This window comes from Physella acuta, unplaced genomic scaffold (assembly GCF_028476545.2).
Source record: "Physella acuta isolate Inbredline_101_S28 unplaced genomic scaffold, ASM2847654v3 ptg000473l, whole genome shotgun sequence".
In the NCBI taxonomy this organism is placed as follows: Eukaryota; Metazoa; Mollusca; class Gastropoda; family Physidae; genus Physella; species Physella acuta.
Genome location: NW_026731992.1, coordinates 821,015 through 848,493, shown reverse-complemented (window position 1 = coordinate 848,493; position 27,479 = coordinate 821,015). Strand labels below are relative to the sequence as shown.

Sequence of the window (27,479 nt, the reverse complement as noted above, 5' to 3'; positions counted from 1 at the left end):
ACATATGTCCAAACACGCTTTTCTTTTAAGTACATTATTTTATAAAAAACTTGTTGTTAATACATTTTTTAACATTAACACATCACTTGGTGTTTATAATAGATAGCAACCTAAGACTTGGACTTATAAGAAAATTTCATGGAGATGTAACTTGCATGATATTTGGTAGACAGTCATCCTCAGTTAACAATTACTTACAACTGTGGCACCCATCGAGTTTGTTTAAAAGTCCCTGATCATTATTGTTGTCATGGTTAAATAATAATTTAGTCTTCAAAATGGTAGCACAGATGGCACAAAATCAGAAAATAAATATTTTAAGAATCATTGTAGTCAATGTTATTGTCATAAAATGCAGAATTTTTTTCAAAATTGTTTGATGCTCTTTTTTTTTTCAAAATTTTGATAAGTTTTTGTTAATAGTAAAAACATTATAATAAATGTATATCAGGTCTTTAGAAAGATCATACATAAACCACACAATTGTTTTTATAACCACATCTGTTTTAATTAAGCTGCACACGATTTAAACAAATTTTAAAGAGCATCTTGAGAGTATTTTTAATAATTTTTCCACCCCACAATCATCTTTGAGTATTTCTCCTTTCTAAAAAAAGGGATTTTGTTGATGAAATAAACTTTGGCGCTTTCAATCTAAAAATATATAAAACAATACATAAACCTTAATCAAGACACAAAATTTTAAAGATACTCTGTTATTATAAAAAATTTATGGGGACTGCATGGCCTAGCAGCTGAACACTAGACTGCTAACCCGTAAGTCGCGATTTCAAATCCTGGTTCAAGTCCTTTAGTCTACGCGGCTCTGATGGATACCTAACTCATGTTAGGTAAAATAAAGGTGGCTGGGCTTAGTGCTGACAACACTATCCCTTTAATTGCCGAGTTCACAGAAACAGGTGAACTCTTACTTCACTTGCCCTATCGACCTTAAGGTTCAAAAAGGGAATTTTCTTACAATTATTACATTTTATTGTAAATGGCACTGCTGTTGTTTTTTTATACTCTCTTCTGTACAGACCAAATATTCTGGGGATTTTTTTTCTGATGTGACCCAGTAATGTAATTGCTAATTAGATCAACTAGATCAATATATTGCTATTAACATTTGTGTCATTACTTAATCTTAGGTTCTTCAATGTTCAATGGACAGAGAATTAAATTTATATAGTGATGTTAAGGAACAGACCAACCCTGTTGCTAAATTAGTCTTGCTTGGACCTACTAGTCAGCCAGTAGACCAGGATATTAATCTTCATCGTAAAAATGCATCCTCTGATGTTGGTAAGTATTTCTGATTAGTGCATTATGAACTTGCTAAATGTTTTAAAATAATTTTGGCACAGAAAACACAGAAGTAAAGGCAAGAGTAAACATAATTATTTCAATATTGAACTTAATATTTTTATTTCTTTGTCTGGAATAATATCTAAATTATGGTGTATTTTGTTTTGTTAATATTTTAATGGCATCACATATTATTAACAACTAATATCACTTTAAGCTGCTTAAATTCTACATCTTTTGTACATCAAATGAAATCCAGAAAACAAACCTAATTTTTGTCTTGTCAATTTTAATTTCTTATATGTTTAAGTATAGCGTCAGCATGAGCAGCATTGTGTTGTTTCCTTTAGCATATTCATATCACTGCAAGTAACATTAGTAGACCTGTATAATTATAATTTTTGTGATGTGGATAGCATTGGTGTATAACTATTAAGTTTTGATGGGAAAAGCTTTTGTAGAAATAAGAAAGATACATGTCCAAATGATGTAATCTGTTTTAGATCGGTCACCAGATATAGATAATGACAGTGATGATGATGATGGTCCAGACTATAATGACTACTCCTCCAATGACGACATGAGCGACAGTGAGCCTACCATGACAGAACATGAAGCAAGAGCCAGACAGAGGAAACACAGTAGATCAAAAGCTAGACCAGCTGTCACTGTGAGTTTATTCTTCTCTAGGGCTGCACTTTTTTCATTCAAGAATAAGGATTGATAATTAATGTGCTGCTTTTTTTTACCTACAGCAACGGAACATCAAGCAGAAGTTCAGAGCTTTGTTAAAGAGGTTCAAAATTTCAGAAGATGTAAGTTAGCTTAAATAAAAATTGGTTCCGCAGTAAACAAGTTTGGTCAGTTTAAGAATGAGCTCCCATGTCTTTTCTAGGTGTTGACAACTTTGGATTCTGAAGCTGACCATGATCAGATTCCCAACCCTCAGGAACTGGATGATTTATTTGATGAGCTGGAGGATTCAGACAGTGGTCCAGAGCTTGATACCATGAGTGTTATGTCAACACCAAAACCTAAGCTAAGGTCACTTACATTATATGCTAAACCTATGCCATCATTAAATCAACTTTACTTAAAAAGGAAAATGTCATTTTTTTTTCTTGTGTCAATCTCTAGACCTTTTTTTGCTGGAAGAGGTGTAACTCCTGAGGCATCCGAGCAACCAAAAGCATCATCTCAGGTAGTTAACTCTAAGACACAAACGTGCTCAGTGAGTACATGCTCTAGTTATTTAGGTTGTTGTACTTTGTTTATGTTACAGACCCAATTTTTTATTCCAGGAAGTTTTCCGCACGCAAGAAGAGACTCCAGTAAAAAGAAGTGATTCTGATCTACATACAGTAAGTTATGCAAGACATCTTCATTCATCAGCTTGTTTTTTTACATGTGTATGTGTAGCATTCTGTATGTTAGACTGTAGTCCTTATAGTTGCATGTGGCATCACTATACATTGTACGTTTTATTGGTAGTTTTTACCAGTATATAGTCAAACCAAGACATACAAAAATAAATATTCCTGCGACAGTAGCAACACATAGGAGTTGGTCACCACATGCTACAACACAGTGGTGCTAATACAAGTTAGTTGGTCACCACATGCTACAACACAGTGGTGCTTATACAAGTTAGTTGGTCACCACATGCTACAACACAGTGGTGCTAATACAAGTTAGTTGGTCACCACATGCTACAACACAGTGGTGCTAATACAAGTTAGTTGGTCACCACATGCTACAACACAGTGGTGCTAATACAAGTTAGTTGGTCACCACATGCTACAACACAGTGGTGCTAATACAAGTTAGTTGGTCACCACATGCTACAACACAGTGGTGCTAATACAAGTTAGTTGGTCACCACATGCTACAACACAGTGGTGCTAATACAAGTTAGTTGGTCACCACATGCTACAACACTGGTTATAATCAGCCTCATCATTTGTACTTCACTAGTGTATTGGTTGACAGGGTTTTTCCCCAAGAACAAAATACTCATCTACACTTGAAACAAATTAATGTTTGTCAAATCAAAATCTCACCACTGCTGGCTCAGTTGAATGCTAGGCAAACTAGCAGGCAAGCCAGTAAAATGAGACTGCTCTCTGGCTCTTCAGTATAGTACTGTATGATTAGGGATGTGACTTTACCAATTTTTAGCAGAAATCCGATTTCTCCATTTCAGCTGCAATTTTCCTCCACTAATTATTATTTTCTCCATATTTTTGCGCTGATTTTCAATCTCTGACAAATTTTTACAAAATTTTAATATTGTTAAATTTCATTTTTTAAAAAGGTTTTTTATAAGGTAAACATTAAATTGTAATTAGACAACTCTTCTATTTTATAGTAATACAAACTACATTTTAAATATTAGCTATATTAAACGATTAATACAATAACAGCGTGAGACTGCTTTAACTGCGATAAAACATAGAAAGTTTTTGTTAAATAAAACGTCCTTTTTTTTTCATTATCTGACACATCCCAGTATGTGGAATTAGGAAATATTGTCTCAGATAGAGGTAAACTATCCATTTGTCAGGTAAAAGTAAACTATCCATCTGTCAGGTAGAGGTAAACTATCCATCTGTCAGTTAGGTAAACTATCCATTTGTCAGTTAGGTAAACTATCCATCTGTCAGGTAGAGGTAAACTATCCATCTGTCAGGTAGAGGTAAACTATCCATCTGTCATGTAGAGGTAAACTATCCATCTGTCAGGTAGAAGTAAACTATCCATCTGTCAGGTAGAGGTAAACTATCCATCTGTCAGGTAGAGGTAAACTATCCATCTGTCAGGTAGAGGTAAACTATCCATCTGTCAGGTAGAGGTAAACTATCCATCTGTCAGTTAGGTAAACTATCCATTTGTCAGTTAGGTAAACTATCCATCTGTCAGGTAGAGGTAAACTATCCATCTGTCAGGTAGAGGTAAACTATCCATCTGTCAGGTAGAAGTAAACTATCCATCTGTCAGGTAGAGGTAAACTATCCATCTGTCAGGTAGAGGTAAACTATCCATCTGTCAGGTAGAGGTAAACTATCCATCTGTCAGGTAGAGGTAAACTATCCATCTGTCTGGTAGAGGTAAACTATCTATCTGTCAGATAGAGGTAAACTATCCATCTGTCAGGTAGAAGTAAACTATCCATCTGTCAGGTAGAGGTAAACTATCCATCTGTCAGGTAGAGGTAAACTATCCATCTGTCAGGTAGAGGTAAACTATCCATCTGTCAGATATAGGTAAACTATCCATCTGTCAGGTAGAGGTAAATTATCCAAGTGTCAGGTAGAAGTAAACTATCCATCTGTTAGGTAGAGGTAAACTATCCATCTGTCAGATAGAGGTAAACTATCCATCTGTCAGGTAGAAGTAAACTATCCATCTGTCAGGTAGAAGTAAACTATCCATCTGTCAGGTAGAGGTAAACTATCCATCTGTCAGGTAGAGGTAAACTATCCATCTGTCAGATAGAGGTAAACTATCCATCTGTCAGGTAGATGGTAAATTATCCAAGTGTCAGGTAGAAGTAAACTATCCATCTGTTAGGTAGAGGTAAACTATCCATCTGTCAGATAGAGGTAAACTATCCATCTGTCAGGTAGAAGTAAACTATCCATCTGTCAGGTAGAGGTAAACTATCCATCTGTCAGGTAGAAGTAAACTATCCATCTGTCAGGTAGAGGTAAACTATCCATCTGTCAGGTAGAGGTAAACTATCCATCTGTCAGGTAGAGGTAAACTATCCATCTGTCAGTTAGGTAAACTATCCATTTGTCAGTTAGGTAAACTATCCATCTGTCAGGTAGAGGTAAACTATCCATCTGTCAGGTAGAGGTAAACTATCCATCTGTCAGGTAGAAGTAAACTATCCATCTGTCAGGTAGAGGTAAACTATCCATCTGTCAGGTAGAGGTAAATTATCCATCTGTCAGGTAGAGGTAAACTATCCATCTGTCAGGTAGAGGTAAACTATCCATCTGTCAGTTAGGTAAACTATCCATCTGTCAGATAGGTAAACTATCCATCTGTCAGGTAGAGGTAAATTATCCAAGTGTCAGGTAGAGGTAAACTATCCATCTGTCAGGTAGGTAAACTATCCATCTGTCAGATAGCGGTAAACTATCCATCTGTCAGGTAGAGGTAAACTATCCATCTGTCAGGTAGAGGTAAACTATCCATCTGTCAGGTAGAGGTAAACTATCCATCTGTCAGGTAGAGGTAAATTATCCAAGTGTCAGGTAGAAGTAAACTATCCATCTGTTAGGTAGAGGTAAACTATCCATCTGTCAGATAGAAGTAAACTATCCATCTGTCAGGTAGAAGTAAACTATCCATCTGTCAGATAGAGGTAAACTATCCATCTGTCAGGTAGAGGTAAACTATCCATCTGTTAGGTAGAGGTAAACTATCCATCTGTCTGGTAGAGGTAAACTATCTATCTGTCAGATAGAGGTAAACTATCCATCTGTCAGGTAGAAGTAAACTATCCATCTGTCAGGTAGAGGTAAACTATCCATCTGTCAGGTAGAGGTAAACTATCCATCTGTCAGATATAGGTAAACTATCCATCTGTCAGGTAGAGGTAAATTATCCAAGTGTCAGGTAGAAGTAAACTATCCATCTGTTAGGTAGAGGTAAATTATCCATCTGTCAGGTAGAGGTAAACTATCCATCTGTCAGGTAGAGGTAAACTATCCATCTGTCAGGTAGAGGTAAACTATCCATCTGTCTGTGTGACATGACATTAATATTGCTTGTTTTGTGCTGTGTATGGCCATATGTCATGTTGTATAGTTGAATAATTTACTTGTGGGCACCGGTCTAAACTCTATGGAAAACCAGCTGTGGATATAGTTGCTTCATCGATAGACAGCTTTTTAATATGCAGTTAACATTTTCACTCATTTGTACAAAGTCTATTTAAGACCATTTTAGAGTAAAAGTTATAAAGTTATATTTTTGGTCACAGCTAACAGTTTTTGGACTATTATTGATAGCATGTGGCATGTTTTACTCTATCAACTTTTATTTAAAATCTCTGCAACCAAGATACTAATTCTCATACTTTGGAAGGCAATACCCAGTTATTTAAAATTAGATGTTGAAGTTGATCCAACAATCCTAGGTAAATGAGACATTACAGTTGATCCCACTGCCCTAGGTAAATGAGACATTACAGTTGATCCCACTGCCCCAGGTAAATGAGACATTACATTTGATCCCACTGCCCCAGGTAAATGAGACATTACAGTTGATCCCACTGCCCTAGGTAAATGAGACATTACATTTGATCCCACTGCCCTAGGTAAATGAGACATTACAGTTGATCCCACTGCCCTAGGTAAATGAGACATTACAGTTGATCCCACTGCCCTAGGTAAATGAGACATTACAGTTGATCCCACTGCCCCAGGTAAATGAGACATTACAGTTGATCCCACTGCCCTAGGTAAATGAGACATTACAGTTGATCCCACTGCCCTAGGTAAATGAGACATTACAGTTGATCCCACTGCCCCAGGTAAATGAGACATTACAGTTGATCCCACTGCCCTAGGTAAATGAGACATTACAGTTGATCCCACTGCCCCAGGTAAATGAGACATTACAGTTGATCCCACTGCCCTAGGTAAATGAGACATTACAGTTGATCCCACTGCCCCAGGTAAATGAGACATTACAGTTGATCCCACTGCCCCAGGTAAATGAGACATTACAGTTGATCCCACTGCCCCAGGTAAATGAGACATTACAGTTAATCCCACTGCCCTAGGTAAATGAGACATTACAGTTGATCCCACTGCCCCAGGTAAATGAGACATTACATTTGATCCCACTGCCCTAGGTAAATGAGACATTACAGTTGATCCCACTGCCCTAGGTAAATGAGACATTACAGTTGATCCCACTGCCCCAGGTAAATGAGACATTACAGTTGATCCCACTGCCCTAGGTAAATGAGACATTACAGTTGATCCCACTGCCCCAGGTAAATGAGACATTACAGTTGATCCCACTGCCCCAGGTAAATGAGACATTACAGTTGATCCCACTGCCCTAGGTAAATGAGAAATTACAGTAGATCATTTATTATCTCCAACAGAGTGTACTGCTGGACTTAAGTCAGGAAGTATGACTAACCTTTTTTTTTTTTTTTTGGAGAAACTTTTAGCGTTTGGGATTTTGCCATCAATACCCCATCCGAGCATTTAACCGTATCATTTTTGTTTTGCTTCACAATATTATATTTATTCTGGCTGTCATAGGGATAATTGTGTTTATCATAATTTGTCATGATTAAAATATGTTAGCAGTACTTCAATTGGTCATTTTTAAACATTTTATGCAAAAATGACTTAAATAAAAATTCACCTCAATTGGCATCAACAAGTTTTCCAGCAGAAAAAAAAACAAAAAAACACATACATTTATATCAGAACTGGTTACATTATTCTTTTTATTCATTTGGCTCCATTTTATTTTATTTGCAACCAAAAAATATTTGAAGTATTTATTAATAAAAGACACATTGTTTTAACTTTAAAATATGTTTATTTTGATTGTGAAAACAATTAATAGTAAAACACCTTTTTATTTCCAGTTTTCTTAGCATAATTTTTTTTTTCACTTAAAGTATGAAAGTAGGAACTTATTAGTTTGATACAGTGAATCAACTAGAAATTCCCTTTTTAATTTCATCATGAAATGAACAATGGATAAAGCGTTTCATAGAAATGACATTAGAAAACATCATATGATTAACTTTTAAGTTTGAATCAACGCAAATGATTTCAATTAAAGTTCAAAGTTGAAAAGGGGTAATTGATTGACCGTCTACATCTGTCCAACATGTGTTCTGGTTATGATGTTATTCCTGATATGCTTGGTACATAGACTGTAAGCAACCACTGGTTATGATGTTATTCCTGATATGCTTGGTACATAGACTGTAAGTGACCACTGGTTATGATGTTATTCCTGATATGCTTGGTACATAGACTGTAAGCAACCACTGGTTATGATGTTATTCCTGATATGCTTGGTACATAGACTGTAAGCAACCACTGGTTATGATGTTATTCCTGATATGCTTGGTACATAGACTGTAAGTGACCACTGGTTGTGATGTTATCCCTGATATGCTTGGTACATAGACTGTAAGTGACCACTGGTTGTGATGTTATTCCTGATATGCTTGGTACATAGACTGTAAGTGACCACTGGTTATGATGTTATTCCTGATATGTTTGGCACATAGACTGTAAGTGACCACTGGTTATGATGTTATTCCTGATATGCTTGGTACATAGACTGTAAGCGATCACTGGTTGTGATGTTATTCCTGATATGCTTGGTACATAGACTGTAAGTGACCACTGGTTATGATGTTATTCCTGATATGCTTGGTACATAGACTAAGCAACCACTGGTTATGATGTTATTCCTGATATGCTTGGTACATAGACTGTAAGTGACCACTGGTTATGATGTTATTCCTGATATGCTTGGTACATAGACTGTAAGCGATCACTGGTTGTGATGTTATTCCTGATATGCTTGGTACATAGACTGTAAGTGACCACTGGTTATGATGTTATTCCTGATATGCTTGGTACATAGACTGTAAGCGACCACTGGTTGTGATGTTATTCCTGATATGCTTGGTACATAGACTGTAAGTGACCACTGGTTATGATGTTATTCCTGATATGCTTGGTACATAGACTAAGCAACCACTGGTTATGATGTTATTCCTGATATGCTTGGTACATAGACTGTAAGTGACCACTGGTTATGATGTTATTCCTGATATGCTTGGTACATAGACTGTAAGCGATCACTGGTTGTGATGTTATTCCTGATATGCTTGGTACATAGACTGTAAGTGACCACTGGTTATGATGTTATTCCTGATATGCTTGGTACATAGACTGTAAGCGATCACTGGTTGTGATGTTATTCCTGATATGCTTGGTACATAGACTGTAAGCGACCACTGGTTGTGATGTTATCCCTGATATGCTTGGTACATAGACTGTAAGTGACCACTGGTTATGATGTTATTCCTGATATGCTTGGTACATAGACTGTAAGCGACCACTGGTTGTGATGTTAAAGCATTGTTTTACCCACGTGCAAACATTGTTTGTCATGTCTACTAAGATGTCTCACTAAAATATTTTGATAGATGAGATGCATATTTTTATATTGTAGATCTTTTTAGTAATATTACAGATCTGCAATAAAATGACAGTTTTTGGTAGCCCAGTTTAGAGGTTAGCTGGCATTATTTATTGTAGAAAGTTGAAAGGTTAACTAGCATTACATAGTGCTGCAGCATGGATAACCTGTGTGCTTGTGTGATTTTCTCTAACCTGTTCAGTGGCCACCAGCCAGCGAATCTTCACCCCGTCCTCATTCTCCCAGGCCCAAGAGTAAAGACTTGAATAGGGAACGAATCCGCAGCACTTCCTATAGAGAGAAGAAGAGCAAGAAGGAATTTAACCATCAGCGTAGAAGTAGTGTTGGTGAAGATGGGTCACTGGTCAGTGGCACAGGTCTTTCATCTAGTTATAGCTTTCTTCTTTGGCTACACTGCCTCTTATATGCTTTAATCATTAGCTCAACCACTCTTTGCAATTTTTTTGTTGGATGTTTGTCAACCACTAATACACTACCCATTCATTTAAGGTTTGTCTGGCTACAGGGGACCAGTTTATCCAACCTACTGTTTGCCTCTATAACTCTATGGTCTATGTACTGGAATAGGTGTCAGTGTTTTATCATGTAATAAAATCCTGGTGGACAGTGTAAACAATATCATTATGGCTACTTTATCTCTCTACACTAATACATTAAGGCAGCCAGTGTCACACTTGTACACACTTGTCTAGCTTTCTCATGCTACATTTCACTTAAAGGTATGACCTAAGAGCTCTTCACAGACATATTCTCTGGACAAGTTGTTATAGATAAATGTTGTATTGCGTTTGCTGACAGCAGGTAACTCAAGATTAGAATGTTTGCAACAGGTACACTAAAGTGTCAGTAGGAACATGTAGATCCATCTCATTCAAACATGTTTTAAATTGCTACATTCTATTTATTCCAATTGTTTGTTGAGACATCTATTCCACTCTACACCCTATATATCTTGAATACTACTTAACAATAGATGTTGTGTTCTACAAAATGTCCTCTGTTTGCTCGCTCTCTAGACAAATATTTTACACCAAACAGTGTTTAGGTACATGTACAAAATAATTTTAAGGCATAAAATGTAAAATGTTTTCCTTTATATTGTGACATCTTAATAAATATTGTGTTGATTGTCCTTGAAGCTGATCTTGTCACCCACTTTCAACACAGGTGATTAAACATTGTATCAACATGTACCATTGTGTGTGTGTGTTAACATGTAGCTGGATACAAGTATAACATATTAACTTGAGGTTATGCTGCTGACTTAACCTGCTACCATAGATACTAATTTTGTAGATTTAGTTACTTGCTAATGTTTTATCTTTTTAATAGAATCTTAATTATATGATACATTATAGATTTTAAATAATTACACTTTTTTTTTGGTAACTTGGAACTTATTTTTTTACATTTTATATAAACAAAATTGAGAATAAACAGTAATATCAATAATATTTGTACTTAAAAAATATTAAATCTGAAAATAATTTTTCACTGTTATTAACAGTGGTAATTGACTCTTGAATGTTGTCTCTTCCCAGCCTCGTAAAGCTTTACTTGAGCAGCTAAGTGTTGTGTTTGACAGCACCGAAGATTATCTCCCAGAGTTTATCTTTATGGTCAACACTTGGGAGTGGCAAGGTCAAATGCTTGTCCAAAAAGTGCAAGACAGACAGCTGCGCTTGATTTGCACCTGCTCAGAAGCTGATGTTAAAGCTGCCATTTGTTTTTTAGTAACCAAGATTCAGAAATTGTAAGTTGTGTTGTTATTTTTCTACTACAGCACATTTCTTGAGGAACTTTTTTATGTTATGTTTTTGTGTGGTGAGAATCTAACAAGAAAAAAAAACTTTTCAGTTGATTGATTCAGTGTCATAATTGTTTAAATTTTACACAGCTTTGCCATGTAGGTAAGGCACCATTCTATTATATAAAATATACATGACAGTCAGTCAGTGACGAATATCATTCACTTGCCTGTCGTATTCATGTTACATAAGCTAATGCTTAGATCCCAGCACTCAGAGAGAAACTCTAATACTTTAAGCAGAATAACAAACTGTTAGGTAAGAAAATAAAAGCTATGACTAATGCAGCTGAAAGAAGAGAATGGGTTGTGTGAGATTTTTTTGTATAGCTCAAGTACTGGCTATGGTTACTGTAAAAGAGGCAGAGTGAATCCTCCTAGTTGATTGTGATGGCCATTGTGGTTGTTTTCAGTAAATGTTGTGTTGTGATAACCTTATTTATATGCTATGGAATTAGTTCAAACAGTAAATAAAGACACTAAATGTTGGGTACATGTTTATCAGAAACCTAGAAAATCTACAATTTTCCTCAGTGCCTAAAAACTAAGACCATAATTTTTGTTTAGTTGTAACAGTAATGCCAGAACACCAGCACCTATAAAAGTTGGTGTGGTTGGTGGTGATGCATATATCAACTCAGTATTACGCCCCTATGTGGAACATTTCTCTGGCAAGTCACCAGATTGGCAAAACTACCTCAAGTTTCTGGTAATTCCATTTGGTAAGAAACTTTCACCCGTTATGTGCTGTATAATTTATTATTACAATTAATGCCTTAATTGTATTGTTTCCATCAACTTATTTAACCCCTTACTGCCTGAATTATGTTCAAAGCATGTAAAAAATTATTTTCTCTCATCATACCAACATAGAATTTGAGGTATATTGTTTTTAAATTTGGACTTATTTTTTATGCTAATTACGGTATGTCGCAAATTTGCTACATCCGGCACTAATGGACCAAACAGTAATTTTTAAAAAAATTTTGTCCGGGTCATTTACTATTTTTACTGACACATGTTTCTCTAAATAGAATATCACAAACTAAACACATGGACATGCAAGGAGATGTAGACTCACTTGTAAAATTAATGAAAACTATAGTTTAGTAGCTCAGGCATAGAGTTAATAACTCTGCTGCACCTGCTCACTAACTCTTATGAATGGATACTTTGAAGCCTTGTCGCTGTGGTTCTACTTCACTACAGTAACACACTACATATGAAAGAACTTCTTTAAATGTGTATGGCCTTAGTTGTCCCTGGTTACGCCCTTTTCGTGAACTCTTTTTCAAGGTCAAATAGTAAAGACGCATATTTCTCATTCGACCTATATTTGCTATACACACAAAGCATGTGAACAAATAATGACAAGAGTTCAGTCTTCCATGCTCATTGCAGCTGCTGTGGGTACTTAGTGTCACTGCTGTGGGTACTCAGTGCCACTTGTGTAGGTACTCACTGCTATTGTTGATGGTACCCAGTATTTCTGATTTTGGTACTACATGCTACAGCTGTTGTACTCAAATGATACTTCTATGGATTACCAATGACAATGCTGTAACTACATATTGCTACTGGTATGGGTACTCAGTGCTGAAACAGTGGGTACTGAGTGTTGAAACCATGTGTACTCAGTGCTGAAGGTGTGGGTACTCACTGTTAAAGCTGTGGGTATTCAGTGTTACTGTAGTCGGTTCTTGGTGTCACTGCTGTGGGTACTCAGCACTGGCGCTGTTGGTAATCGATAACATTGCTGTGGGTACTCAGCCTTAGCAGTGGGTACTCACTATTACTACTGTGTGTACTTAGTGCTGAATTTGTGGGTGCTCAGTGTCACTGATGTTGGTACTTAGTGCTGAAGATGTGGGTACGCAATAACACTGCTGTTGGCACTAAATGCCAGCATAATGCCACTGATGTGGGTATTCAATAGCACTGCAAAGTGTATGTTTGTCAGTACTCAACCTTACTGTATTTATTACGAGGTGTAGGTCTATGCTCAGTGTTATTATTGTCAGGGTCACTGTGAAGACCTTTCTTTGGTGGTATCCAGGATAGTGGTCCACCACTCCACATACTGTTGTCTATTTTTTATGTTCTCCTAATATTTTACAATGCTATTTCAAAGCTAAATTTGTTATATTGTACCCAGCAGCATGATCACATTATTCCAGCATCGCTCTCTCTCAATATGCCAAGGTCAATGAAACAGGTGAACTCTACCTCACCTACCGCAGGGACTGTAACGTTCTAAAGTGCACTTTTATATATAGGCAAAGACTATTTTGTAAATCCTATAGTTATTTATAATCAAACTTGAAGAAATGATAGTTTGGCGAGGCATCTTATTTCGTTATACCTGCTAGGCACCCAAGTACAATTTCATGTCTTGTTGCCGGATGTTGCGAAAATGCGACAAACCGTAATCAGAAGATAACTTCCTAAATTATTCTCATATGTGGTTTATACTGTTTATATACATAAAAGCGTGAATTATAAAGCTATTGGTATTTTTAGTAGTAAAAACTGACCACGTATTTGGTAATAGTAATCAATGCAAATGGCTGATTTCACAAAATCAAAAAATTTACTATGTGCGTGAGTCAAGAGAGAGTGACGTCATAAATTTCGACTTGACAATGTGACCATTGGTACTTATATGACTGTCTGGATGTACCCAATACAAAACGACCAGCAGCAGTAGGATAAATGTACCTATGCGGTATGTCGCCTTTTTGCAACAGTCGGCGTTAAGGGGTTAAGCCAACATGACTAGGCCATGACAAATCAGCTAAATGAGTTTTTCCCACTCATAATTAGAGAAAAATATTTTCCTTTGGATAATTAGTCAAACAAAAGATATGGTGTCTAATTTGTCAAATAAATGTGTTTGGACAATGTTTCAGGTCCAAGCTCAGTAGGCAAGTACATTGCTAGTGTTGACAGCACTTATGGGTCCCTGTTCCTAGATCAACAATGGAAAGATACTTTTGACAAACCAGAATCTCCCAAACTAGGTCAGTTATCTGGGTTTTTTTCATTAACATATTGCTACGTTTATTCCTGGTCTAACATTTTCATCTTCTTTTTTTATAGATTCTCAAGATATTATCAACAGAATTTCCAAATACATGAATGGTGCTAATAGTACACATCAGATGCCTATTGCAGAAGCTTTGATTATGTGCAAAGGCAGAAGGTGGGCCATATTTTTCTGTTAAAATTACATTAAAAAACTTTATAACAACAAGTTTTCAACTATAATATCCTTGTCCTACATTTTCTCTTCATTCCCTTCGACATGGCCATTCAGCTTAGTCCTCTCAGTCCCAAGAATATCACAGAAATAACTGATTTGAAAAATGGATAATGACATGTTGGAAATGATTAGTGACTATGATAAAATGCTCTGCACCTCGAGTCAACAATAGGAGGGGGGCAAGGATATCAATGCTGGGACTTTATATGAGCACTCATGGGTGGTGAAAAGTTTCTTTTTAAATTTAATCAACTGGAAAGTGTTGTGGATACCTGTTAAAAGTAACAGTAAAACTATCATTACTCAGCTTAAATGACATTGTTTGATTGCTAAAGAAATCTCCACAGTTGAAATCAACAGTTAAGATTATTTAAGGGCCAAGCAGCTCAAACCATTTTTAATCAGAAATAAAGACATAAGACATACATGGAGAGGGTGTGTTAATAGCAGTAACTGATATCACAAACCAAATGCTAGTGTTGGTCTGCGTCTAGATTCAATGTCAATCACACACATTTTGTCAGATTGAGTCTAACATTTTTTTATTGGTTAAGTTGAAATTCAATAAGTCTCATTTCAATGGTAACCAAGGTTGAAATGAGACTGATTGAATTTACCAATGTCAAGTTTATTATCATATTCTAATGATCAGCATCAACCTCTGGCTCAGTACCATAGTGCAGTCAATAGCTTTGTTTTAGTTTTATGTATTTAGTACCCTTGTTTGTTAGAAATTTACCTGACTGGGAATTGGGGCATAAAATAAATAAGAGAAAGGAATGGGAATAGAAGGCACTTAGGGCTGTTAGGGTTAATCTCTAAATTGTATTTGTTAGTACCCAGGAGTTGAAAATGTTTTCTTTTTTTCCAGCTCAGATGAAGTGTCTTCTCAAATGTTTATCCCTTTCTTAAGTGTAAGTGTTGTTAGCTTTCTATCATAGATGAGATAGCTTCTTCAAGTATAGAATTTGTTTTTTAACAATATATGCTCTTTATTTCAGGAGGTAAGAATAGGAACTTTAGACACATTTAGTTCATCGGGTAAGTTTTTAGCATTATCATTAACAGAATTCTGGGCTATGAAAGATTGTGCATTGAATTTTTTGATATAATATTTGAAATGCTGGTCTAAGAAAATTGGTGATTACACACTATAAACTCTATTACTTTTCTCTGGTTTTAATTGAAACATTTGAGACCAATCTGTGTGTTTGACAATATCACCTGGTGTTTTACACACATGTGGTACTTACGCTATAACTAAAGATATTTGAATGGGATAGAAATGCAATGGTATTGTTTTGAGTATGATAGGTAGATGAGGTATACACCTAGGCTTAATACCCTTGACCAATCATTTATTAAATGGTAATTAAATCTGTAATTAGTGTTTCTCCATTGTGTTACTAAACTCTTCAAATGTTTCTGCAGTCGAATATGAAGATAGTCTTCCTCCAGTTGGCTTGTCTAGTTCTCCACCTGCATCCACCCCAGTCCTTGAAAAAACAAAAGATGGCCACACACCACCCAGCTCTCCAAACATAGGAGCATCTGTCATGTCTCCTCCTACTAGGTATGTATTCTAAATTGTGGTCTGACATGGACAGTTTGACGCAGATAAACCAGTGTGGTTAGTCCATGATAAATAGCTCAAGCGTAACTTTTTGTTTCAATCTTTCAAGTAACTCTGGGACAGGGCTTGCTACTCTTTCTTCCCCGGCTGAGTTCATGGATCTACAGGTCGACTACTGGGTTATTTCCCCTCCCAAGTCTGACAGCTTGGACAAGAAAGAAAAGAAAGATATGAATAAGTGTTCTCTAAAGACAGCCTTCAGGGCTTTATATGCCAATCGTCTTCCACACTCTGGTGGCATTCAGTCAGCTACATTTTCCTTGATGGTGGTGACAAAAGAGAAAAAACAAAAAAGTAAGGACATTCTCATTTGTTTACACCTCTGGCTTGTGAAACTTTAGGTATTTTATCTGTTCTTCTTGTACTACTCCAGTTATGAGAATTGGTAAAAAAGGTAAAGAATTGGAATCAAAAAGTCAAGCTATAGAAGGAGTCAGCCGTATGGTGTGCACATCTAAGAGTCAAAATGTCAAACTTCGAGGTTAGTTCTGTCATGGTCTGTTAACCTTGATTATGTACTATGATGTGTACTATTACACATGAACAACCTTGATTATTGTAGACATGAACAACCTTGATTATTGTAGACATGAACAACCTTGATTATTGTAGACATGAACAACCTTGATTATTGTAGACATGAACAACCTTGATTATTGTAGACATGAACAACCTTGATTATTGTAGACATGAACAACCTTGATTATTGTAGACATGAACAACCTTGATTATTGTAGACATGAACAACCTTGATTATTGTAGACATGAACAACCTTGATTATTGTAGACATGAACAACCTTGATTATTGTAGTTGTAGACATTGTCCCATCAATATCAGTGTACATCTTTTGTTTTTCAGTTCTTGTGGACGGTGTGGAATGGAGTGGTGTGAAATTTTTTCAGCTATCTTCACAGTGGCAGACACATGTGAAAAACTTCCCAGTGGCTGTGTTTGGCTCATTAGATTTGTAGAGACTTGTTGCACCCTACCAGTTGTGTTCATGTGGGGCCTGGCATGGTTCTAGACTGTGATAAGTCAGGCACATCCTGCATCTTCTAGTCAGAGGCTTCCTCCAACCCAGATACCTTCAGTTGTAGTCATTAGGAGAAGCAGTTCTGTAGGAAGCATATACTGAAACAAGTTTTCACTAGATTCTTCAGTCTCATCTGCACTGAAAATTAGTTGTAAATATTTTAGCTTTTAACTCAATTTACAATGATATTTTTTAATTTAAAGCCAAACATTAAAATCATTGCTTTTTGTTTCAATTAGATGTTAGTTATTGCTGATTGTCCAGAAACTGCTAAGTGTTTCATTTGATTGTGATTATACATGCATGACAGTGTGCTGTTGTTAAATTCTCTATTTAATTGGCTGCAAGAAACGTGTTGCCAGCAACTACTTGTGGATCAAATTTTTTAAATATTGCCATGTGTACATTTGATTTATAAAGTCTGTAAATATTTTTTTCTATTGAGCCAAGTGCAATCAGTTGAGTACTACATTGTTTTAAACTGAAGGCCAGAATTAAAACCCAGCTTGCTGATTTAGCAAACAGCTTTGTAACACATTTGATGATGGCATTCAGATTGCTTATTTCAGTCAAGCAGTGACAACTATAAAGCAGCTATTGTATCACCACAGGTTTTCAGTGTGTGAAGCTTGCACACAGTAGGGAATATGTCTGTCAACATTTTGCCAGCATGCACTTATTCTCTCATCTGTGCTTTAAAAAGCAATACCTTGACTCTAATGTTGTAATATTGTACCTAGGAGCCTACCTTACCAAAATGAACTAATGTAAATCTATTCATTCAAATTTTCTTGCTCCAAATGGACACCTGCCTAAAGTAAATACCCCAACCTAAAATTATGATGACAAACCTTTTACAAGTGCATTGTCTTTGCAGTGACAACTATATGTGTAAGGACATTATATTCTCTTGTGTAAATGACTACTAAACCTTAGTGTGTTCAGACATTATTGTCTTCAACATCTAAGCTGCTTCCCATCATGTTGACCACTTGGTGCACAACTAATGATGGGAAGATTCTCTCTACATAAATACTCATCTTTGATAATCAAAAACTTTTTAATCACATTCCAAATTGAGTGCTTTAAAACATTCTCTTCCTCAGTTTTTTTTTTTTTTTTTAAATCTTTTTATTGAAAGGAACAAAACAAGACTTGCGTAAATCAAATCTTTGCTACCAGTCTTCCTGGCCCTATCAGTGGCTGCCATCCCTGGCCCAGTTTGGTGGCTGATTGCTACACTTATTTTGGGGTGCCTTGTGACAAGTAAATAGAGATTGTTGGGTAGCTTGATGTAATAAATGATTGCTTCTGAACAAAAGGTTGGAACTATTTGTAAACCACTTTATGTTTGCTGTTATATATTCAGTGACATCTGTAATTCTGTTGTTTATTGGCTGGTTTTATTGTTAAATAAGATAATGTAATTGTTTGAATACATTCAAGAAATCCTTCCCAAACAGTCTTACCTATGGCTTTTGTTGACACTGCAAGTACTGTAGAGCAGGTGCAGTGGTGCAATATTCAAGTTGTGTGTGGTAGATGATGTTAGAGCTTATGTTGTGGGTGGACATCTACTAGTTGCTATCTTTGTGACATTTTTTGTCCTCCATTTAAACAAATATTAAAGAGCATTTGCAATAGTTGCTTGTTTTTTATTATGTTATTCAAAGGTTGTATTAATGGTAGCATATTTAATAATTAAAAACACAATGTAATAATTTACTTGACAGAGCATTTTAAAATATTCAGTTACTTAACAGTAATTTTGACAGCATTTTTGTCAGAGATTGTGTAATTGTCCCAGCTTTTCTCAGGGTCATAGGGCTCCCAGCGACTTGCAGGAAATATGTGCTTGTTTCTTTCATACCAGCTCCTCAAACAGACCTTGCCAGCGTGGGATTCACTCTTCTCTATCTTAGCATCATTGACAATTCTTATGTCATCATGAGCATCAAAGTTGAATAGGGGTCCACTCTTACCTCGCGCCTTGGTTACTATGAAGTCATAGAAGGAGTAATGGTGGGGTATGATCAGATCTTCCTTCACATACATCAACTGGTCCACGGATACTGGAACTAGGTCATTAAATTCTTTACGTAAGTTCTCAAGAGACTTCTGTAAAAATTGTTGGATTGTGTTTCCTTTTTTCATCTTGGTCTGAAAAATTGTATATACTGATTGTTTAAATGGAAATACAAAAAGTTATAAATAGGGCTGGTAAGTAGGTCACCAACCATTTCTATGGCTCTTGCAGGTTTTATTGAGCCGTAGAACTGGTTGGTGACCTACTTACAAGCCCTATTGCAAATACCAATGTGTTGAAATTAAGCAAGGACAGTATTTGTGGGTAAAAAGACTTTAAGAAGAACATATGGGTAAATATATGAAAGTAAAGCAAGGGAAGACCAATATGTAAGGACTACTATGAGTGAGTAAAGACAAGTTTGTGTGTGTTACACCATCCATATATAGGTATAGAAACTCGATAGTGTCACCCATGTCCCGACTTGTGACCTACCTGTCACCCATGTCCCGACCTATGACCTACCTGTCACCCATGTCCCGACCTATGACCTACCTGTCACCCATGTCCCGACCTGTGACCTACCTGTCACCCATGTCCCGACCTGTGACCTACCTGTCACCCATGTCCCGACCTATGACCTACCTGTCACCCATGTCCCGACCTGTGACCTACCTGTCACCCATGTCCCAACCTGTGACCTACCTGTCACCCATGTCCCGACCTGTGACCTACCTGTCACCCATGTCCCGACCTATGACCTACCTGTCACCCATGTCCTGACCTATGACCTACCTGTCACCCATGTCCCGACCTATGACCTACCTGTCACCCATGTCCCGACCTGTGACCTACCTGTCACCCATGTCCCGACCTGTGACCTACCTGTCACCCATGTCCCGACCTATGACCTACCTGTCACCCATGTCCCGACCTGTGACCTACCTGTCACCCATGTCCCAACCTGTGACCTACCTGTCACCCATGTCCCAACCTGTGACCTACCTGTCACCCATGTCCCAACCTGTGACCTACCTGTCACCCATGTCCCAACCTGTGACCTACCTGTCACCCATGTCCCGACCTGTGACCTACCTGTCACCCATGTCCCGACCTGTGACCTACCTGTCACCCATGTCCCGACCTGTGACCTACCTGTCACCCATGTCCCAACCTGTGACCTACCTGTCACCCATGTCCCGACCTGTGACCTACCTGTCACCCATGTCCCGACCTGTGACCTACCTGTCACCCATGTCCCGACCTGTGACCTACCTGTCACCCATGTCCCAACCTGTGACCTACCTGTCACCCATGTCCCGACCTGTGACCTACCTGTCGCCCATGTCCCGACCTGTGACCTACCTGTCACCCATGTCCCGACCTATGACCTACCTGTCACCCATGTCCCGACCTGTGACCTACCTGTCACCCATGTCCCAACCTGTGACCTACCTGTCACCCATGTCCCGACCTGTGACCTACCTGTCACCCATGTCCCAACCTGTGACCTACCTGTCACCCATGTCCCGACCTGTGACCTACCTGTCGCCCATGTCCCGACCTGTGACCTACCTGTCACCCATGTCCCGACCTATGACCTACCTGTCACCCATGTCCCGACCTGTGACCTACCTGTCACCCATGTCCCAACCTGTGACCTACCTGTCACCCATGTCCCGACCTGTGACCTACCTGTCGCCCATGTCCCGACCTGTGACCTACCTGTCACCCATGTCCCGACCTATGACCTACCTGTCACCCATGTCCCAACCTGTGACCTACCTGTCACCCATGTCCCAACCTGTGACCTACCTGTCACCCATGTCCCAACCTGTGACCTACCTGTCACCCATGTCCCAACCTGTGACCTACCTGTCACCCATGTCCCGACCTGTGACCTACCTGTCACCCATGTCCCGACCTGTGACCTACCTGTCACCCATGTCCCGACCTGTGACCTACCTGTCACCCATGTCCCAACCTGTGACCTACCTGTCACCCATGTCCCGACCTGTGACCTACCTGTCACCCATGTCCCGACCTGTGACCTACCTGTCACCCATGTCCCGACCTGTGACCTACCTGTCACCCATGTCCCAACCTGTGACCTACCTGTCACCCATGTCCCGACCTGTGACCTACCTGTCGCCCATGTCCCGACCTGTGACCTACCTGTCACCCATGTCCCGACCTATGACCTACCTGTCACCCATGTCCCGACCTGTGACCTACCTGTCACCCATGTCCCAACCTGTGACCTACCTGTCACCCATGTCCCGACCTGTGACCTACCTGTCACCCATGTCCCAACCTGTGACCTACCTGTCACCCATGTCCCGACCTGTGACCTACCTGTCGCCCATGTCCCGACCTGTGACCTACCTGTCACCCATGTCCCGACCTATGACCTACCTGTCACCCATGTCCCGACCTGTGACCTACCTGTCACCCATGTCCCAACCTGTGACCTACCTGTCACCCATGTCCCGACCTGTGACCTACCTGTCGCCCATGTCCCGACCTGTGACCTACCTGTCGCCCCATGTCCCGACCTGTGACCTACCTGTCACCCATGTCCCAACCTGTGACCTACCTGTCACCCATGTCCCGACCTATGACCTACCTGTCACCCATGTCCCGACCTGTGACCTACCTGTCACCCATGTCCCAACCTGTGACCTACCTGTCACCCATGTCCCGACCTGTGACCTACCTGTCGCCCATGTCCCGACCTGTGACCTACCTGTCACCCATGTCCCGACCTATGACCTACCTGTCACCCATGTCCCGACCTGTGACCTACCTGTCACCCATGTCCCGACCTGTGACCTACCTGTCGCCTATGTCCAGAGCCATCCCAATAACTGTAGGTAATTGTGATTTCCTCATTTTTAATTCTTTCTTGTGTAGCCACCCATTCTTGGCGCAAAACTTCTCTGTAATGTTTGAAAAGTTCTTTAGGCAATATACGATTTAAATGTAATAATAGACACTATAATCTTACCATAGAGGAACTAAAACATTATAAAGGGTTTATATGATCTTTTAAGTTTGACCTGACTGGACGACCTGTACAATCTATGGAGGGCCTGTATGATTTTAGCTAAGTAGGGCCTGTATGATCTAGATATGGGGGGGGAGTCTGTATGATCTATGTAAGTATTGTAAGGCCTGTGTGATCTATTTAGGGGGGGGGGGCCTGTATAAGACCTCCAGTAGAATGAGTTACCTTAGTTTGTTTTCCTCCTCGTCTCTGTCTCTATCAGGTAGAAAGCTGGTGTCAACATGTGGGTTCATACCTGGAACACCAAGTGTTTAGACAATCTCTTGTTCAACCAGAGCAATGCTTGTGGTGATACAGAGGGGGTACAATGATGCTACAGTATAAGTGGCAAAGTGGTGATACAAAGATAGGAAATAGAATGGTGATACAGTGGTAATACATTGTGGATGATACAATTTTAATTATAAATTAGTGGTAGTGATAGAATGGTGATTTAGTGATGTAACTGTGATGACACAATAGATGATAAATACCCAGCCTTTTTCTTCTTTTCTGCTCTCTCTTTTCTTCTGCCAAATCACGGAGTTCTTCTGACAGTTCTGTTTCTGCCATTGTATCATCAGTATCATCTGAAGGCCTGGCCTCTTCCTCCTTGTCATCATCATCATCATCTTCTGCTTCTTGTTCCAGATCAAATGACAGCATTGTTATCTGTGGCAAGTCATAGAACAGATAAATGACAGCATTGTTATATGTGGCAAGTCATAGAACAGATAAATGACAGCATTGTTATCTGTGGCAAGTCATAGAACAGATAAATGAGAGCATTGTTATCTGTGGCAAGTCATAGAACAGATAAATGACAGCATTGTTATCTGTGGCAAGTCATAGAACAGATAAATGACAGCATTGTTATCTGTGGCAAGTCATAGAACAGATAAATGACAGCATTGTTATCTGTGGCAAGTCATAGAACAGATAAATGACAGCATTTATCCGTGGCAACAGCTAAATTTACCTTCCTCTGATCCTTCTTCTTTTTATCTTCTTTTGCTTTTGCAATCAGCCGAGCCTCTGCATTTTTCTTTGCAAGTTGTCTCTCCCGTTCTTTAATGACATTCTCTTGTCTTGCTTTCATCTCAGTCAAGGTGACCAGACCTAGGGGTCAAATTGACTCAGTACATTAGCTCTGGTGTCATAAAGGAGATCTGTTTTATAGAATAGTCTGATCACAAGATCACGCATGGAAATGGAACTAGTCCACTCAAAAGCTGACAATGTATGTAAATGGAACTAGTCCACTCAAAAGCTGACAATGTATGTAAATGGAACTAGTCCACTCAAAAGATGACAATGTATGTAAATGGAACTAGTCCACTCAAAAGCTGACAATGTATGTAAATGGAACTAGTCCACTCAAAAGCTGACAATGTATGTAAATGGAACTAGTCCACTCAAAAGCTGACAATGTATGTAAATGGAACTAGTCCACTCAAAAGATGACAAAGAATGTAAATAAATCTTATCTAAATACAAAAACAAATTACCAATTGTGCTTGACTTTAGGGACTGTTCAATAGCATCATAATGTGTGGCAAATTTATTATGGATGTTGCCAATAGCAAGTTCTTCTTCAATCTTTTTCTTTTTAGCTTCAGCCTCTTCCTGTTCACGAGCTCTTTTCTTCAGTAGAGTGGCAGCTCTCCCCGCTTCCTTTGCAGCTCCTTTATAGTGGGCCATTCTTCTACACACAATAGATAAGTTTATACTTTACAGTGGGCCATGCTTCTACACACAATAAATAAGTTTATACTTTTAGTGGGCCATTCTTCTACACACAATAAATAAGTTTATACTTTACAGTGGGCCATGCTTCTACACACAATAAATAAGTTTATACTTTACAGTGGGCCATTCTTCTACACACAATAAATAAGTTTATACTTTACAGTGGGCCATGCTTCTACACACAATAAATAAGTTTATACTTTACAGTGGGCCATGCTTCTACACACAATAGATGAGTTTATACTTTACAGTGGGCCATGCTTCTACACACAATAAATAAGTTTATACTTTACAGTGGGCCATGCTTCTACACACAATAAATGAGTTGTTGTTTTTGTTTTGTTTCCTTTTGTGTTATCTCCCATTAACAATATTGGCCACATAAAAAACCAACAAAAAAATGATTTCTCAGCTTCTAATTAAGCTAGTAACATATTAGATACTTTAAAATTTAATCTAGTATGCATGTAAAGTGTAAGCTTAACTTCAACACCAAGTAACTATTACTATGAATTGTATGAATTATGTATTTTTTATTTTAAGATACCGATGTCTGATAATAGACTCTTCCATAAAATAGATGTGTTGGGTTGTTAGTAGTATTGTAATCTCAACAAATTTTATGGTTAGAAATTAGTGTTAGGCATATGGTAAAACTAGGGTTGAGGTTAGGATTAGGGACAGGAAATTAGGGGGTGTTGGGAAATTGAGAGACGTGAAATGTGACATTGCAAGACATACCTGCAGGATCACCTGCAGAAATGAACGCGAGCGAGCAAGTATTCGAGAGGCCCATTAATCAATTATTTTAAAATCATGATGTTTTTAATATTTCCGGTAACTGAATTAAAAAAAAAAAGCAATTTGGTTTTCACGTGTAATGGCGACATAAACAATAGGCTGCCATAAATTGTATTGTGCACATTGTAAGCTAAAAAAAGAAAAACTAGGTCATGGGGTTTAAATTTGCATTGTTATTTAAAAACTTTATCTGCAAAGTTTTTGTTAACAAATAATTATCGATCACGGAGTTCCTGTACAGCCAATCAATACGTGTCTTACAAAAGTGAAACATCCAGTTATAACTTAAGCTTGATGAAAATAAATAGAAATGTTTAATGTAGCCTTAAACTCAACAAATTATTTTCAAGTTCTCTGGATTTGCAAGTTTTAAAGCATTTATTATTATAAAAATATAGGCCTAGGCCCTAAAATTTCTAAATTAATTTTAGGCTTAAGTTTTTATTATTTTTACGGTCTAAATCTAACAAAGCAGGTTTTTATTCCATGTCAACATCATGATGGAAGGATTCTCCTCAACTCACTTGCCTGCATTATGTAAAATATGTAGATGTAGATTCTAATTTCTATGTTTGTAGTTTAAGAGTTTAAAGTTAAGAGTAAGTGGTAATCTATCGCTTTAGGTATGTAAAATCGTCCGCTGCTAGTAAGTACGAAAAAGTTACCTCATTGTGAAGGCTTTAATAGAAGTATATTGTGATATATTTGTGTCAAATATTATAGACGAGCCGGCCCGCGGCATATCATACGCCGCTATTTAGTTGTTTTTTCTACTTTTCAGTAATTCAAAATTTGTGAATTCGACAGTATCAACGCTGCCACTGAAAATATTTCTTTAAAATACTATAAGTAGCTCGTTAAGGACCATAAACCCCCCCCCCCCCCCTACGTTTAAAATCGTTGGCTCTGCTTGTAAACATTTAGAGTGAACACAGCTCACTAAAACCATGTAGGGGTGGGGAGGGAGGGAGCGCGTTTACAGCTTGTTTTCTAGGCGCGTTTGCAGCTTGTTTTCTAGCGGCTCCCAGAAGAGAATTATATATATAGATAACTGAATAATAAACCAAAATCAATGGCTAAATATATAAATATAGGCAAGAAATTAACTTTAAACAGCAGTGTTTGCGAGCAAGATTTGCTATACAAACAGCAGCCATTTGTAAAATAGAGTGGCTTCCCCTGAATCTCGTGCTATAAGTTTACAAAAATAAAACTTCAACAAGATGGCTGCTATAGTAAATGAGCTTGGATGCATCTGTTGGAAACATCGCTAGTCTTCATTTATTACTGAAAAGTTTTAATTCAATTGTTTAAAAACAGATACATCCATGAAACAAGGAAAAAAAATTATATTTTTCAAAACATAAATCCTCCTCAAAATGTGAAATAATTATTAAAATGTAAGGAGTCACCTGTTTTTTACATTACTAGTCGCGGGCGATTTTACGTACCTATAAGCGATAGATTACCGAGTAAGTTTAAGACTTAAAAAGTAAGAGTTCAAAAGTAGTTTATAAGTTAAGAGTTTAAGTCAAGGTTAAGACTTAAGAACTTATTCAACTTAAACGTAAGATGATAACATGATACATTATACATCATCTTCATAACAAATATTAAATATTAACATTAACTAATAGTAATAACTTGATTGACTTGATTGATAAGCCAAGGGATGTTTTGACTGGCTAACTTACTTTAAACTTTAATTATTACTATTAGGCCTAGTTACAGTAGTTAGACTTAATTAAAAATACTCATAGACTCATAGAGAATGATAGAGTAGGTTATTGACTATAGACGTCCAGTAATAAGATTCTAAGAAGATATAGAATCTATATTATAATACAATATGCAATATATTATTATATAGTATTTAGATAGATAGATCTAGATTTAGGCCTATCAACATTGGGTGCTCTTTTTGAAAAAAAATTAAAATAAACATAAACAATATGCCAGTTTAAAATGTCACATTTATTGCCATAAATTGAAAACTTTAAATCAGCGGTTTTCAAACTCTAATATTTAGTAATATTTCTAAATTTACCATTCGAAGTAGCGAAGTTAAAAAGGGGGGGGGGGTGGGGTACATGCCTTGAACGCGAGTCTAGATTAGTCCCAAAAGATGCATTACTGAACCATCATACACAGTAGAAGTTAAGAAAATCTAAACACTAACACACACAGTCCCCCTAAGCCCTAAACTAAAGAATAACCCTAGGCCCAAATATAGACTAGTTTGTATAATATAGTTTGAAATTTAGGTATACATTAACCTTTTTTTATCTAAAAGTATCGTCATCAACTTAATTGTTTACTTCCTCGTATCCAGAGTAGAGAAGAGGAAATGTAATCGTGCCGTATGATTTACAATTAAGTTAATAATCGTACTAAATGACTAATTATTTTGACACCTGTTTCACCAGTTTTACACCTCCCTACTTTAGCATATGCGGAACATAAAAGATGCATTATAATCGTGCAAAACAATCCAAGTAGAGATTTTGACAAAATTAGACGTTTCACAACCTTGCGGAACGGAGAAAACTTGGTTTGAAGTGTCTAATATGTCTGCGTGTCTGTGAA

General features: G+C 37.7%; 2 protein-coding genes across 8 annotated transcripts in view; one reads left to right on the top strand and one right to left on the bottom strand.

Moving 5' to 3' along the window:
* Positions 1–18,916, top strand: part of LOC131943925 (phosphofurin acidic cluster sorting protein 2) — a 33,121-nt gene extending 14,205 nt beyond the window's left edge. The window contains exons 5-21 of one of the 4 annotated variants that reach the window (XM_059304290.1): positions 1,152–1,305; positions 1,824–1,978; positions 2,064–2,123; positions 2,204–2,352; positions 2,446–2,509; positions 2,610–2,669; positions 9,716–9,877; positions 11,076–11,287; positions 11,909–12,063; positions 14,251–14,361; positions 14,441–14,543; positions 15,475–15,517; positions 15,605–15,644; positions 16,035–16,176; positions 16,286–16,530; positions 16,610–16,717; positions 17,097–18,916. In XM_059304290.1, coding sequence (XP_059160273.1) covers positions 1,152–1,305; positions 1,824–1,978; positions 2,064–2,123; positions 2,204–2,352; positions 2,446–2,509; positions 2,610–2,669; positions 9,716–9,877; positions 11,076–11,287; positions 11,909–12,063; positions 14,251–14,361; positions 14,441–14,543; positions 15,475–15,517; positions 15,605–15,644; positions 16,035–16,176; positions 16,286–16,530; positions 16,610–16,717; positions 17,097–17,209 — 2,076 coding nt within the window. In that variant the 3' untranslated portion in view covers positions 17,210–18,916. Of the gene's footprint in view, positions 1–1,151; positions 1,306–1,811; positions 1,979–2,063; positions 2,124–2,203; positions 2,353–2,445; positions 2,510–2,609; positions 2,670–7,435; positions 7,463–9,715; positions 9,878–11,075; positions 11,288–11,908; positions 12,064–14,250; positions 14,362–14,440; positions 14,544–15,474; positions 15,518–15,604; positions 15,645–16,034; positions 16,177–16,285; positions 16,531–16,609; positions 16,718–17,096 lie in introns of all 4 variants that reach the window. The other 3 variants (XM_059304289.1, XM_059304291.1, XM_059304292.1) reach the window with 3 other exon arrangements.
* On the bottom strand, positions 18,912–27,210 carry LOC131943928 (protein FAM50A-A). 4 transcript variants are annotated; one of them, XM_059304296.1, is made up of 8 exons: positions 26,588–26,819; positions 24,834–24,933; positions 23,852–24,048; positions 23,323–23,462; positions 22,838–23,015; positions 22,530–22,599; positions 22,134–22,236; positions 18,912–19,431 (listed from the first exon to the last, which is right to left on the bottom strand). In XM_059304296.1, exons 3-8 carry the CDS (start codon positions 24,042–24,044, stop codon positions 19,024–19,026), a joined length of 1,092 nt encoding a protein of 363 aa, XP_059160279.1. In that variant the 5' UTR covers positions 24,045–24,048; positions 24,834–24,933; positions 26,588–26,819; the 3' UTR covers positions 18,912–19,023. The 4 variants fall into 4 exon arrangements, with proteins under 4 accessions (XP_059160279.1, XP_059160276.1, XP_059160278.1 ...); XM_059304293.1 differs by lacking the exons at positions 24,834–24,933; positions 26,588–26,819 and adding an exon at positions 27,170–27,210; XM_059304295.1 differs by lacking the exon at positions 24,834–24,933.
* Positions 27,211–27,479: the final 269 nt, after the last annotated feature.